At 44.0% G+C, this 13,122-nt stretch overlaps 1 protein-coding gene and 1 long non-coding RNA gene across 4 annotated transcripts; both read right to left on the reverse strand.

The window, feature by feature from the left end:
- Positions 1-6,921: 6,921 nt before the first annotated feature.
- On the reverse strand, positions 6,922-10,159 carry LOC135567289 (uncharacterized). Its single transcript, XM_065014710.1, has 2 exons — positions 10,024-10,159; positions 6,922-7,615 (listed from the first exon to the last, which is right to left on the reverse strand). Exons 1-2 carry the CDS (start codon positions 10,125-10,127, stop codon positions 7,030-7,032), a joined length of 690 nt encoding a protein of 229 aa, XP_064870782.1. The 5' UTR covers positions 10,128-10,159; the 3' UTR covers positions 6,922-7,029.
- A 2,262-nt stretch (positions 10,160-12,421) lies between these two features.
- On the reverse strand, positions 12,422-12,769 carry LOC135567290 (uncharacterized). 3 transcript variants are annotated; one of them, XR_010462317.1, is made up of 2 exons: positions 12,689-12,769; positions 12,422-12,555 (listed from the first exon to the last, which is right to left on the reverse strand). It is a non-coding gene; the product is annotated as an uncharacterized LOC135567290 (long non-coding RNA). The 3 variants fall into 3 exon arrangements; XR_010462319.1 differs by having other exon boundaries at positions 12,681-12,701; XR_010462318.1 differs by having other exon boundaries at positions 12,651-12,693.
- Between the last annotated feature and the right edge of the window lie 353 nt (positions 12,770-13,122).

Here is a 13,122-nt window from a genome sequence, read left to right on the forward strand (position 1 = left end):
TGTTCCCACATGCTTCAAGAGGCCACCATTGTTCCTGTTCCCAAGAAAGCTAAGGTAACTGAGCTAAACGACTACCGCCCGTAGCACTCACTTCCGTCATCATGAAGTGCTTTGAGAGACTAGTCAAGGACCATATCACCCCCACCCTACCTGACATTTACATTTACATTTAAGTCATTTAGCAGACGCTCTTATCCAGAGCGACTTACAAATTGGTGCATTCACCTTATGACCTCCAGTGGAACAGTAGTGCATCTAAATCTTTTCAGGGGAGGGGGTGAGAAGGATTACTTTATCCTATCCTAGGTATTCCTTAAAGAGGTGGGGTTTCAGGTGTCTCCGGAAGGTGGTGATTGACCTCGCCTGTCCTGGCGTCGTGAGGGAGTTTGTTCCACCATTGGGGGGCCAGAGCAGCGAACAGTTTTGACTGGGCTGAGCGGAACTGTACTTCCTCAGTGGTAGGAGGCGAGCAGGCCAGAGGTGGATGAACGCAGTGCCCTTGTTTGGGTGTAGGGCCTGATCAGAGCCTGAGGTACTGAGGTGCCGTTCCCTCACAGCTCCGTAGGCAAGCACCATGGTCTTGTAGCGGATGCGAGCTTCAACTGGAAGCCAGTGGAGAGGAGCGGAGGAGCGGGGTGACGTGAGAGAACTTGGGAAGGCTGGAACACCAGACGGGCTGCGTTCTGGATGAGTTGTAGGGGTTTAATGGCACAGGCAGGAGCCCAGCCAACAGCGAGTTGCGTAATCCAGACGGGAGATGACAAGTGCCTGGATTAGGACCTGCGCCGCTTCCTGTGTGAGGCAGGGTCGTACTCTGGGATGTTGTAGAGCATGAGGAACCATTAACCCTGTGTTGATACCAACATGCTAGTCAGGAACCCTGTGTTGCTACCAACATGCTAGTCACTAACCATTAACCCTGTGTTGATACCAACATGTAAGTCACTAACCATTAACCCTGTGTTGATACCAACATGCTACCGTCACTAACCATTAACCCTGTGTTGATACCAACATGCTACAGTCACTAACCATTAACCCTGTGTTGATACCAACATGTTACAGTCACTAACCCTGTGTTGATACCAACATGTTACAGTCACTGACCATTAACCCTGTGTTGCTACCAACATGTTACAGTCACTAACCATTAACCCTGTGTTGATACCAACATGCTACAGTCACTAACCATTAACCCTGTATTGATACCAACATGCTACAGTCACTAACCATTAACCCTGTGTTGATACCAACATGCTAGTCACTAACCATTAACCCTGTGTTGATACCAACATGCTAGTCACTAACCATTAACCCTGTGTTGATACCAACATGCTAGTCAGTAACCCTGTGTTGATACCAACATGCTAGTCAGTAACCCTGTGTTGATACCAACATGCTAGTCAGTAACCCTGTGTTGATACCAACATGCTAGTCAGGAACCATTAACCCTGTGTTGATACCAACATGCTAGTCAGGAACCCTGTGTTGATACCAACATGCTAGTCAGTAACCCTGTGTTGATACCAACATGCTAGTCAGGAACCCTGTGTTGATACCAACATGCTAGTCAGTAACCCTGTGTTGATACCAACATGCTAGTCAGGAACCCTGTGTTGATACCAACATGCTAGTCAGTAACCCTGTGTTGATACCAACATGCTAGTCAGGAACCCTGTGTTGATACCAACATGCTAGTCAGGAACCCTGTGTTGATATGTTACGTTAATAGTGTGTAAGAGGGTAAAGACTCCTTTAAAGGTGTTCTGTTTTCATACAGGAGTCATTTTTTATATTTATCTTGGCAAGTCAGCTGAGAGCAATTTCTTTTTTTACAACGACAGCCTGCCCCAGACAACACTAGGCCAATTGTGCGTCGCCCTATGGGACTGCCAATAACGGCCAGATGTGATGCAGCCTGGATGTGAACTAGGGACTGTAGTGACCCGTCTTACACTGAAATGCAGAGCCTTAGACAACTGTGCCACTTGGAAGCCCAGATGACTTATGTACCCTCTTTAAAAATATATATATATGTTATTAACCTTTATTTAACTAGGCAAGTCAGAACAAATTCTTATTTTCAATGACGGCCTAGGAACAGTGGGTTAACTGGCCTAGGAACAGTGGGTTAACTGGTCTAGGAACAGTGGGTTAACTGGTCTAGGAACAGTGGGTTAACTGGCCTAGGGAACAGTAAGAACTGGTCTAGGAACAGTGGGTTAACTGTCTAGGAACAGTGGGTTAACTGGTCTAGGGAACAGTGGGTTAACTGGTCTAGGAACAGCATTAACTGGCCTAGGAACAGTGGGTTAACTGGCATAGGAACAGTGGGTTAACTGGTCTAGGAACAGTGGGTTAACTGGTCTAGGAACAGTGGGTTAACTGGTCTAGAACAGGGTTAACTGCCTGTTCAGGGCAGAACGACAGATTTGTACCTTGTCAGCTCAGGGATTTGAATTTGCAACCTTCAGTTACTGGTCCAACACTGTAACCACTAGGCTTCCTGCTACCCCAAATGAATGACTTATGAATGAATAATTTACACCCTTCAAGTAAAGAGTTAACGGATCAACCTGGCATGTTGGCCATGAAGAAAGATAACACACAAAATATTATCTTCTGAATATTAAATAAAACAGACGTCACACATTTTGACCAGATTCAGTATTTTTTTCCCAGCTCTCATCTCCCTCATCATCAACTTGTCTTCCAGAAGCTGGACTCCTGCTACCAGTTTCTCTGTTTAACAACATGTGAGATGATTCATGAAGTCAGGTGTGGTGCTTGGTTGGAACTAAACCCTGCAATACCTATTCACTCCAGGACAAGACTTAAAAGTCCCTGAACGGACAGAATGTGTTCTTATATAACGATATAGAGTTGGAAGACAGTCTGTAGATTCCGAATCAGAGAATATGAATAGTTTTAAGGACTATATATTACACATCTACATGTGTGTTGAGATCTCCTTCGGTTATTGTCATGTCATTGTCACGACTTCAGCCGAAGTCGGTTCCTTCTCCTTGTTCGGGCGACGTTCGGGGGTCGACGTCACTGGTCTTCTAGCCATCGCCGATCCACCTTTCATTTTCCATTTGTTTTGTCTTGTTTACACCCGGTGTACATTTCCCTCATTACTTGTTGTGTATTTAATCCTCTGTTCCCCCTCATGTCTGTGTGTGAAATTGTTTATTGTTTCGTGTATGCACACGTTAGACTGGTTGCGCTGGGTTTTGTCAACCCATATTGTGTTTAGTGTTCTTAGTGTCGTGCGTTTTGTTCGCCTAAATAAAAGGCTCCGTTTGTTACCCAAATTCTGCTCTCCTGCGCCTGACTCCCTTACAGCCAGTTACGCTAACAGTCATAACGCATTGGGGAAGTTAGAGTGTGTTGATATCTCCTTTGGTTATTGTCATAATGTCATAACACATCACAGAAGTTAGCGTGGCAGTGATCGAGTGTATTACCCCTGCGCATAGTGCAGAAATATGCTGGTAGAATTTAGGTAGCCTTGTTCTCACATTTGCTTTGTTAAAATCCCCAACTACAATAAATGCAGCTTCAGGATATATAGTTTCCAGTTTACATAGAGTCCAGTGAAGTTCCTTAACTTGTTTGGGATAGGGGGCAGCATTTCCACTTTTGGATGAATTGCGTGGCCTAACTGAACTGCCTCTTACTCTGTCCCAGAGTAGCCGTCTTGGTGTCTGCTTGAGGGGGAACGGACACCGCTGAGAGGATGACTGACCAGAACTCTCTTGGGAAAACCTAGTACATGTTCATTAGGGCGTGTGTTTGTTTATGTTAAGGACTATATATTACACAGCTCCATGTGTGTTGATGTCTCCTTCGGTTATTGTCATAATGTTATGTGTTTGTATCCGTGGGTCCAAATCTTAACTGTATCAGTCTCACCACATTTCAAGTGTTTTCAACAACATTTACAAGACTGTTTATAGTCCTCTACGTTCAACCTTTTTGTTCTCAGAAGATGCAGGGAAACAGGATGGACATGGTCTTTCTGTCATGCAGTGTTTATGTCAGTGTAATAAAACCTAATAAAGACAGAAATACCAACAACAGTAATGATGGAGACAGTAGTGTTGCTGCTATGTTGAACTTTAATGAACTGTGTAGAGAGAGAGGGGGATGGACAGAGAGAGAGAGATGGACAGAGAGAGAGAGATGGACAGAGAGAGAGAGATGGACAGAGAGAGAGAGAGAGATGGACAGAGAGAGAGAGAGAGAGATGGACAGAGAGAGAGATGGACAGAGAGAGAGATGGACAGAGAGAGAGATGGACAGAGAGAGAGAGAGAGAGATGGACAGAGAGAGAGAGAGAGAGATGGACAGAGAGAGAGAGATGGACAGAGAGAGAGAGAGAGAGATGGACAGAGAGAGAGAGAGAGAGAGATGGACAGAGAGAGAGAGAGAGAGAGAGATGGACAGAGAGAGAGAGAGAGAGATGGACAGAGAGAGAGAGAGAGAGATGGACAGAGAGAGAGAGAGAGAGATGGACAGAGAGAGAGAGAGAGATGGACAGAGAGAGAGAGAGAGAGATGGACAGAGAGAGAGAGAGAGAGATGGACAGAGAGAGAGAGAGAGATGGACAGAGAGAGAGAGAGAGAGATGGACAGAGAGAGAGAGAGATGGACAGAGAGAGAGAGATGGACAGAGAGAGAGAGATGGACAGAGAGAGAGAGATGGACAGAGAGAGAGAGATGGACAGAGAGAGAGAGATGGACAGAGAGAGAGAGATGGACAGAGAGAGAGATGGACAGAGAGAGAGAGATGGACAGAGAGAGAGAGATGGACAGAGAGAGAGAGATGGACAGAGAGAGAGAGATGGACAGAGAGAGAGAGATGGACAGAGAGAGAGAGATGGACAGAGAGAGAGAGATGGACAGAGAGAGAGAGATGGACAGAGAGAGAGAGAGAGAGATGGACAGACAGAGAGAGATGGACAGACAGAGAGAGATGGACAGACAGAGAGAGATGGACAGAGAGAGAGAGATGGACAGAGAGAGAGAGATGGACAGAGAGAGAGAGATGGGAGAGATGAGACAGAGAGAGAGAGAGAGATGGACAGAGAGAGAGAGATGGACAGAGAGAGAGAGATGGACAGAGAGAGAGAGATGGACAGAGAGAGAGAGATGGACAGAGAGAGAGAGATGGACAGAGAGAGAGAGATGGACAGAGAGAGAGAGATGGACAGAGAGAGAGAGATGGATGGACAGAGAGAGATGGACAGAGAGAGAGAGATGGACAGAGAGAGAGAGAGAGAGATGGACAGAGAGAGAGAGAGAGAGATGGACAGAGAGAGAGAGAGAGAGATGGACAGAGAGAGAGAGAGAGAGATGGACAGAGAGAGAGAGATGGACAGAGAGAGAGAGATGGACAGAGAGAGAGAGATGGACAGAGAGAGAGAGATGGACAGAGAGAGAGATGGACAGAGAGAGAGATGGACAGAGAGAGAGAGATGGACAGAGAGAGAGATGGATGGACAGAGAGAGAGATGGATGGACAGAGAGAGAGATGGATGGACAGAGAGAGAGATGGATGGACAGAGAGAGAGAGATGGACAGAGAGAGAGAGATGGACAGAGAGAGAGAGATGGACAGAGAGAGAGAGATGGACAGAGAGAGAGAGATGGACAGAGAGAGAGATGGACAGAGAGAGAGATGGACAGAGAGAGAGAGATGGACAGAGAGAGAGAGATGGACAGAGAGAGAGAGATGGACAGAGAGAGAGAGATGGACAGAGAGAGAGAGATGGACAGAGAGAGAGAGATGGACAGAGAGAGATGGATGGACAGAGAGAGAGATGGATGGACAGAGAGAGAGAGATGGACAGAGAGAGAGAGATGGACAGAGAGAGAGAGATGGACAGAGAGAGAGAGTTGGACAGAGAGAGAGAGATGGACAGAGAGAGAGAGATGGACAGAGAGAGATGGATGGACAGAGAGAGATGGATGGACAGAGAGAGGGGGATGGACAGAGAGAGGGGGATGGACGGAGAGAGAGAGATGGACAGAGAGAGAGAGATGGACAGAGAGAGAGAGATGGACAGAGAGAGAGATGGACAGAGAGAGAGATGGACAGAGAGAGAGATGGACAGAGAGAGAGATGGACAGAGAGAGAGATGGACAGAGAGAGAGAGAGAGAGATGGACAGAGAGAGAGAGAGAGAGATGGACAGAGAGAGAGAGAGAGATGGACAGAGAGAGAGAGAGAGAGATGGACAGAGAGAGATGGACAGAGAGAGAGAGAGAGAGATGGACAGAGAGAGAGAGAGATGGACAGAGAGAGAGAGATGGACAGAGAGAGAGAGATGGACAGAGAGAGAGAGATGGACAGAGAGAGAGAGATGGACAGAGAGAGAGATGGACAGAGAGAGAGAGATGGACAGAGAGAGAGATGGACAGAGAGAGAGAGATGGACAGAGAGAGAGATGGACAGAGAGAGAGATGGACAGAGAGAGAGATGGACAGAGAGAGAGATGGACAGAGAGAGATGGATGGACAGAGAGAGGGGGATGGACAGAGAGAGATGGATGGACAGAGAGAGATGGATGGACAGAGAGAGATGAATGAACAGAGAGAGAGAGGTGGACAGAAAGAGAGATGGACAGAAAGAGAGATGGACAGAAAGAGAGATGGACAGAGAGAGGGACAGAGAGAGATGGATGGACAGAGAGAGGGAGATGGACAGAGAGAGAGAGATGGACAGAGAGAGAGAGATGGACAGAGAGAGAGAGATGGACAGAGAGAGAGAGATGGACAGAGAGAGAGATGGACAGAGAGAGAGATGGACAGAGAGAGAGATGGACAGAGAGAGATGGACAGAGAGAGAGATGGACAGAGAGAGAGATGGACAGAGAGAGAGAGAGAGATGGACAGAGAGAGAGATGGACAGAGAGAGAGAAAGAAAATATACATTTCTATATTTCCACCATTGAGACAGTGTACACTAGTAGTATCCATACAGACAGTGTACACTAGTAGTATCCATACAGACAATGTACACTATTAGTATCCATACAGACAGTCATTGGTCTCAGGATTTGTGTTGGCAGTGATACAACGGTAACATGTGTTTTGATCCTTGAATCTGACACAACGATATAAAGGGAGGGAACTTTCTATTCTCTTGAAGGACTCAAACACCTGCTGCTTAGTCGGTTTGGTCACTCCTGTATGGTGCTTTGTGGGGTCCCAAACCGAGGAGAAGACAAAGGCCATCTGGTTGGCGTTCCTGCCGTTGAAGACGGTCATGAAGGGCAGAATGCTGGTTGCTCCATTAAGGACGTTGCATCTCTCCAGGCAGGGAGAGTAGTTGGAGAAGAAGACGATGCAGTCATTAGGCTTTGCTGCTGTTAACAGAGTCTGCATTTTGCTGGGGTTGGTTCTATCATGCCCCAAGAGAAGGTACTCAGCGTGGTAGGTGTCAGGTATGGCTGCGATGAGCCGGTCTCCTATGTAGACACTATAATCCTGTAGTCTCTGCTGGACAACCGGAGGTTGCACGCCTACATCAAATATTGCTCCATTTTGGGTGCACTGCTGTTGGGTGAGTAAGACAGCCATGGCATACTGGCGGTTCTCCAGGCCGAACCTGAACAACAACAGGAGACAGAAGAGACAGAACACAGGATCAGAAACATTATAAACAGACAGGAGACAGAACACAGAGGATCAGAAACATTATAAACAGACAGGAGACAGAAGAGACAGAACACAGAGGATCAGAAACATTATAAACAGACAGGACGAAGTCACTCCCGTCTATTTGAACAAAACAAAAGTTTAAAACGCTTCAACTTGCCATTTCATGCAGTGAATATATGCACTGTTACTTTTGCATAAATTATCACCTCCATCTCATGGACAAAGTTAACCTCATGTTCATTCATTGTATCATTTAAAATCCAATGTTCTGGAGTACAGAGCCAAAACAACAAACAATGTGTCACGGTCCCAATAATTACAGAGGGCACTATCTCAGACCTCTCTTAAAGTAGTCCAATGTTTAGTATTTGGTCCCATGTTCCTAGCAGTCAATGACTACATCAAGCTTGTGACTTTTTATTAAACTTGTTGGATGCATATGCTGTTTATTTAGGTTGTGTTTCAGATTATTTTGTGCCCAATAGAAATCAATTTGGAGTCACTTTAAATGTATAAAAGAATAGAATATGTTTCTAAACACTTCTACATCCATGTGGATGCAACCATGATTACGGATCATCCTGAATTAATTGTGAATAATGATGAGTGGGAAAGTTACTCATCCTTATTCATAACCCCCCCCATGCTAACCTCTCACCATTACAATAACAGGGGGAGTTTAGCATTTTATATCATACCCCCAAGACATGCTAACCTCTCACCATTACAATAACAGGAGAGGTTAGCATTTTATATCATACCCCCAAGACATGCTAACCTCTCACCATTACAATAACAGGAGAGGTTAGCATTTTATATCATACCCCCAAGACATGCTAACCTCTCACCATTACAATAACAGGGGGAGTTTAGCATTTTATATCATACCCCCAAGACATGCTAACCTCTCACCATTACAATAACAGGGGGAGTATAGCATTTTATATCATACCCCCAAGACATGCTAACCTCTCACCATTACAATAACAGGAGAGGTTAGCATTTTATATCATACCCCCAAGACATGCTAACCTCTCACCATTACAATAACAGGAGAGGTTAGCATTTTATATCATACCCCCAAGACATGCTAACCTCTCACCATTACAATAACAGGGGAGTTTAGCATTTTATATCATACCCCAAGACATGCTAACCTCTCACCATTACAATAACAGGGGGAGTATAGCATTTTATATCATACCCCAAGACATGCTAACCTCTCACCATTACAATAACAGGAGAGGTTAGCATTTTATATCATACCCCCAAGACATGCTAACCTCTCACCATTACAATAACAGGGGAGTTTAGCATTTTATATCATACCCCCAAGACATGCTAACCTCTCACCATTACAATAACAGGGGAGGTTAGCATTTCATATCATACCCCCAAGACATGCTAACCTCTCACCATTACAATAACAGGGGAGGTTAGCATTTATTCATACCCCAAGACATGCTAACCTCTCACCATTACAATAACAGGGGAATAGCATTTCATATCATACCCCAAGACATGCTAACCTCTCACCATTACAATAACAGGGGAGGTTAGCATTTCTATATACACCCAAGACATATTCTATTGTATTCTTATTCACAATAAAAGTGACTCCATAATAATTACAGAGGGCAATACAGTCTGTACTAGCAATACAGTCTATATTAGCAATACGGTCTATACTAGCAATACAGTCTATATTAGCAATACAGTCTATATTAGCAATACGGTCTATACTAGCAATACAGTCTATATTAGCAATATAGTCTATACTAGCAATACAGTCTATATTAGCAATACAGTCTATATTAGCAATATAGTCTTTACTAACAATACAGTCTATACTAGCAATGCAGTCTATATTAGCAATACAGTCTATATTAGCAATACAGTCTATATTAGCAATACGGTCTATACTAGCAATACAGTCTATACTAGCAATACGGTCTATACTAGCAATACAGTCTATATTAGCAATATAGTCTATACTAGCAATACAGTCTATATTAGCAATACAGTCTATATTAGCAATACAGTCTATATTAGCATACAGTCTCTATTAGCAATATAGTCTTTACTAACAATACAGTCTATACCAGCATCTTATCTTGTCTGCAGTCCAGGGGCTTCATTTAGTTCTAAGCGTTTGTCCCGGGTACACGGTTTGAACCAGTGTTTTTATCGGTCGATCAAACAGTCAGGACAGAATAAAAATTTCGAACGAATGTTAAGAGGAATACAAACTTCAAATGTTCCCCAAAAATTGTGTTATTTCTTATAATGGCTAATAATTATGTCTAAAAGTATTTTAGGAGTTCATAGATTATGAAAGAACAGAGAAACACCCACCTTCTCATCTCTTGTACCACATTAGCCAAGATCTGTTGATCGATAGCATCCACCTTTCCTCCAGGCCAGAGAGACAGCAGAAAGAGAAGGACAATTCCCCTCATAGCTGAAACATACAGGAACACACTGTATACACACAGCTGAAACACAGGAACACACTATATATACACACAGCTGAAACACACAGGAACACACTGTATATACACACAGCTGAAACATACAGGAACACACTATATACACACATCTGAAACACACAGGAACACACTGTATATACACACACAGCTGAAACACACAGGAACACACTGTATATACACACAGCTGAAACACACAGGAACACACTGTATACACACAGCTGAAACATACAGGAACACACTATATATACACACACAGCTGAAACACACAGGACACACTGTATATACACACAGCTGAAACATACAGGAACACACTATATACACACACAGCTGAAACATACAGGAACACACTGTATATACACATCTGAAACATACAGGAACACAATGTATATACACATCTGAAACATACAGGAACACACTATATACACACACAGGAACACACTATATATACACACACAGCTGAAACACACAGGAACACACTATATATACACACAGCTGAAACATACAGGAACACACTATATATATACACATACAGGAACACACTGTATACACACACAGCTGAAACACCCAGGAACACACTATATATACACACAGGAACACACTATATACACACACAGCTGAAACACACAGGAACACACTATATATACACACAGGAACACACTATATATACACACAACTGAAACACACAGGAACACACTATATATACACACAGCTGAAACACACAGGAACACACTATATATACACACACAGGAACACACTATATATACACACACAGCTGAAACATACAGGAACACACTATATATACACACACAGCTGAAACATACAGGAACACACTATATATACACACACAGGAACACACTATATATACACACAGCTGAAACACACAGGAACACACTGTATATACACACACTTCTGAAACACACTATATATACACACACAGCTGAAACACACAGGAACACACTATATACACACAGCTGAAACACACAGGAACACACTATATATACACACACAGCTGAAACCCACAGGAACACACTATATATACACACACAGCTGAAACATACAGGAACACACTATATACACACACATCTGAAACACACTATATATACACACACAGCTGAAACACACAGGAACACACTATATATACACACAGCTGAAACCCACAGGAACACACTATATATACACACACAGCTGAAACCCACAGGAACACACTATATACACACACAGCTGACAAAAAAATGAACACATTAATACACTATTTATATATATATATAATACACAATGAGTGGACAAAAATATGAACACTTTCATAATAGTCTGTTATGCTCTTTCAGGTGGGACATAGACTGACTGACCAGGTGAAAGACTGACTGACCAGGTGAAAGACTGACTGACCAGGTGAACCCAGGTGAAATACTGACTGACCAGGTGAACCCAGGTGAAAGACTGACTGACCAGGTGAACCCAGGTGAAAGACTGACTGACCAGGTGAACCCAGGTGAAAGACTGACTGACCAGGTGAACCCAGGTGAAAGACTGACTGACCAGGTGAACCCAGGTGAAAGACTGACTGACCAGGTGAACCCAGGTGAAAGACTGACTGACCAGGTGAACCCAGGTGAAAGACTGACTGACCAGGTGAACCCAGGTGAAAGCTATGATCCCTTATTGATAATAAATCTGCTTCAATCAGTGTAGATGAAGGGGAGGAGACAGGTTAAAAGAAGGATTTATAAGCCTTGATAGATGGATTTTGTATGTGTACCATTCAGAGGGTGAAAGGGGCAGGACAAATTATTTACCCCTTTGAACAGGGTATGGTTATAGGTGCCAGGCGCACGGTTTGTGTCAAGAACTGCAACGCTGCTGGGTTTTCACGCTCAACAGTTTCCCGTGTGTATCAAGAATGGTCCACCACCCAAAGGACATCCAGCCAACTTGACACAACTGTGGAAGCATTGAGTCAACATGGGCCAGCATCCCTGTGGAATGCTTTGACACCTTGTGGAATCCATGACCTGACGAACTGAGGCTGCTCTGAGAGAAACGTGGGTAACTCAGTATTAAGAAGTTGTTGTTAATGTTTTGTATACTCTGTGTTTACTTATTCTGTTCAAGGAGCTCATGGAGGGTTACAAAGCTCCTATTTATATAAAATCAACCATGTTGATAAGCAGTAAAGATAACATTAGATATTAGTCAAGTAGAATACACTTACAGGAGATTGTGGATGGCTGGGTTAGATTGTGGATGGCCTGTAGATGGTGTGGATGGCTGGTTATTGTCCTGTAGATTGTGGATGGCTGGTTATTGTCCTGTAGATTGTGGATGGCTGGTTATTGTCCTGTAGATTGTGGATGGCTGGTTATTGTCCTGTAGATTGTGGATGGCTGGCTGATGTCTTCTATCCAAGACAAAACAGATGAAGGTTAACTGAAGTTATGGAAAACATCACTTAGACATTTTCTTTATTAAAAACAGCAGAACAACAGTTATCACATTTAGTTCAGAGAGAAGGTGCTAATTCACCCATGTACCTGTTGAAGGGTTGTTGCTGTGTCCATGTGAGCAGCGCTTTATAGGGGATTTATGCGTCAATATTTATCCAGAGAAGGGAGGGCAGAGGGGAGGGAGCAGAGGCTGCTGACCTCATTACCATATTTATCAGGGAAGGGAGGGCAGAGGGAGGGGCAGAGACTGCTGACATCTGTTTACCATATTTATCAGGGGAAGGAGGGCAGAGGGAGGGGCAGAGACTGCTGACATCATTACCATATTTATCCAGGGAGGGCAGAGGGAGGGGCAGAGGCTGCTGACCTCATTACCATATTTATCCAGGGAGGGGCAGAGGCTGCTGGTTACATTACCATATTTATCCAGGGAGGGGCAGAGACTGCTGACCTCATTACCATATTTATCAGGGAGGGGCAGAGGGAGGGGCAGAGGCTGCTGGTTCATTACCATATTTATC

The sequence above is a fragment of the Oncorhynchus nerka genome, unplaced genomic scaffold (assembly GCF_034236695.1).
Source record: "Oncorhynchus nerka isolate Pitt River unplaced genomic scaffold, Oner_Uvic_2.0 unplaced_scaffold_2220, whole genome shotgun sequence".
NCBI lineage: Eukaryota > Metazoa > Chordata > Actinopteri > Salmoniformes > Salmonidae > Oncorhynchus > Oncorhynchus nerka.

Bases quoted from the DNA above. Each gene is read 5' to 3' on its own strand.
- LOC135567289 (XM_065014710.1), bottom strand. From the start codon at position 10,127: ATGAGGGGAATTGTCCTTCTCTTTCTGCTGTCTCTCTGGCCTGGAGGA. The intron at 7,616-10,023 runs GTGGGTGTTTCT...GTTGTTGTTCAG, and splicing joins GTGGTACAAGAGATGAGAAG to GTTCGGCCTGGAGAACCGCC.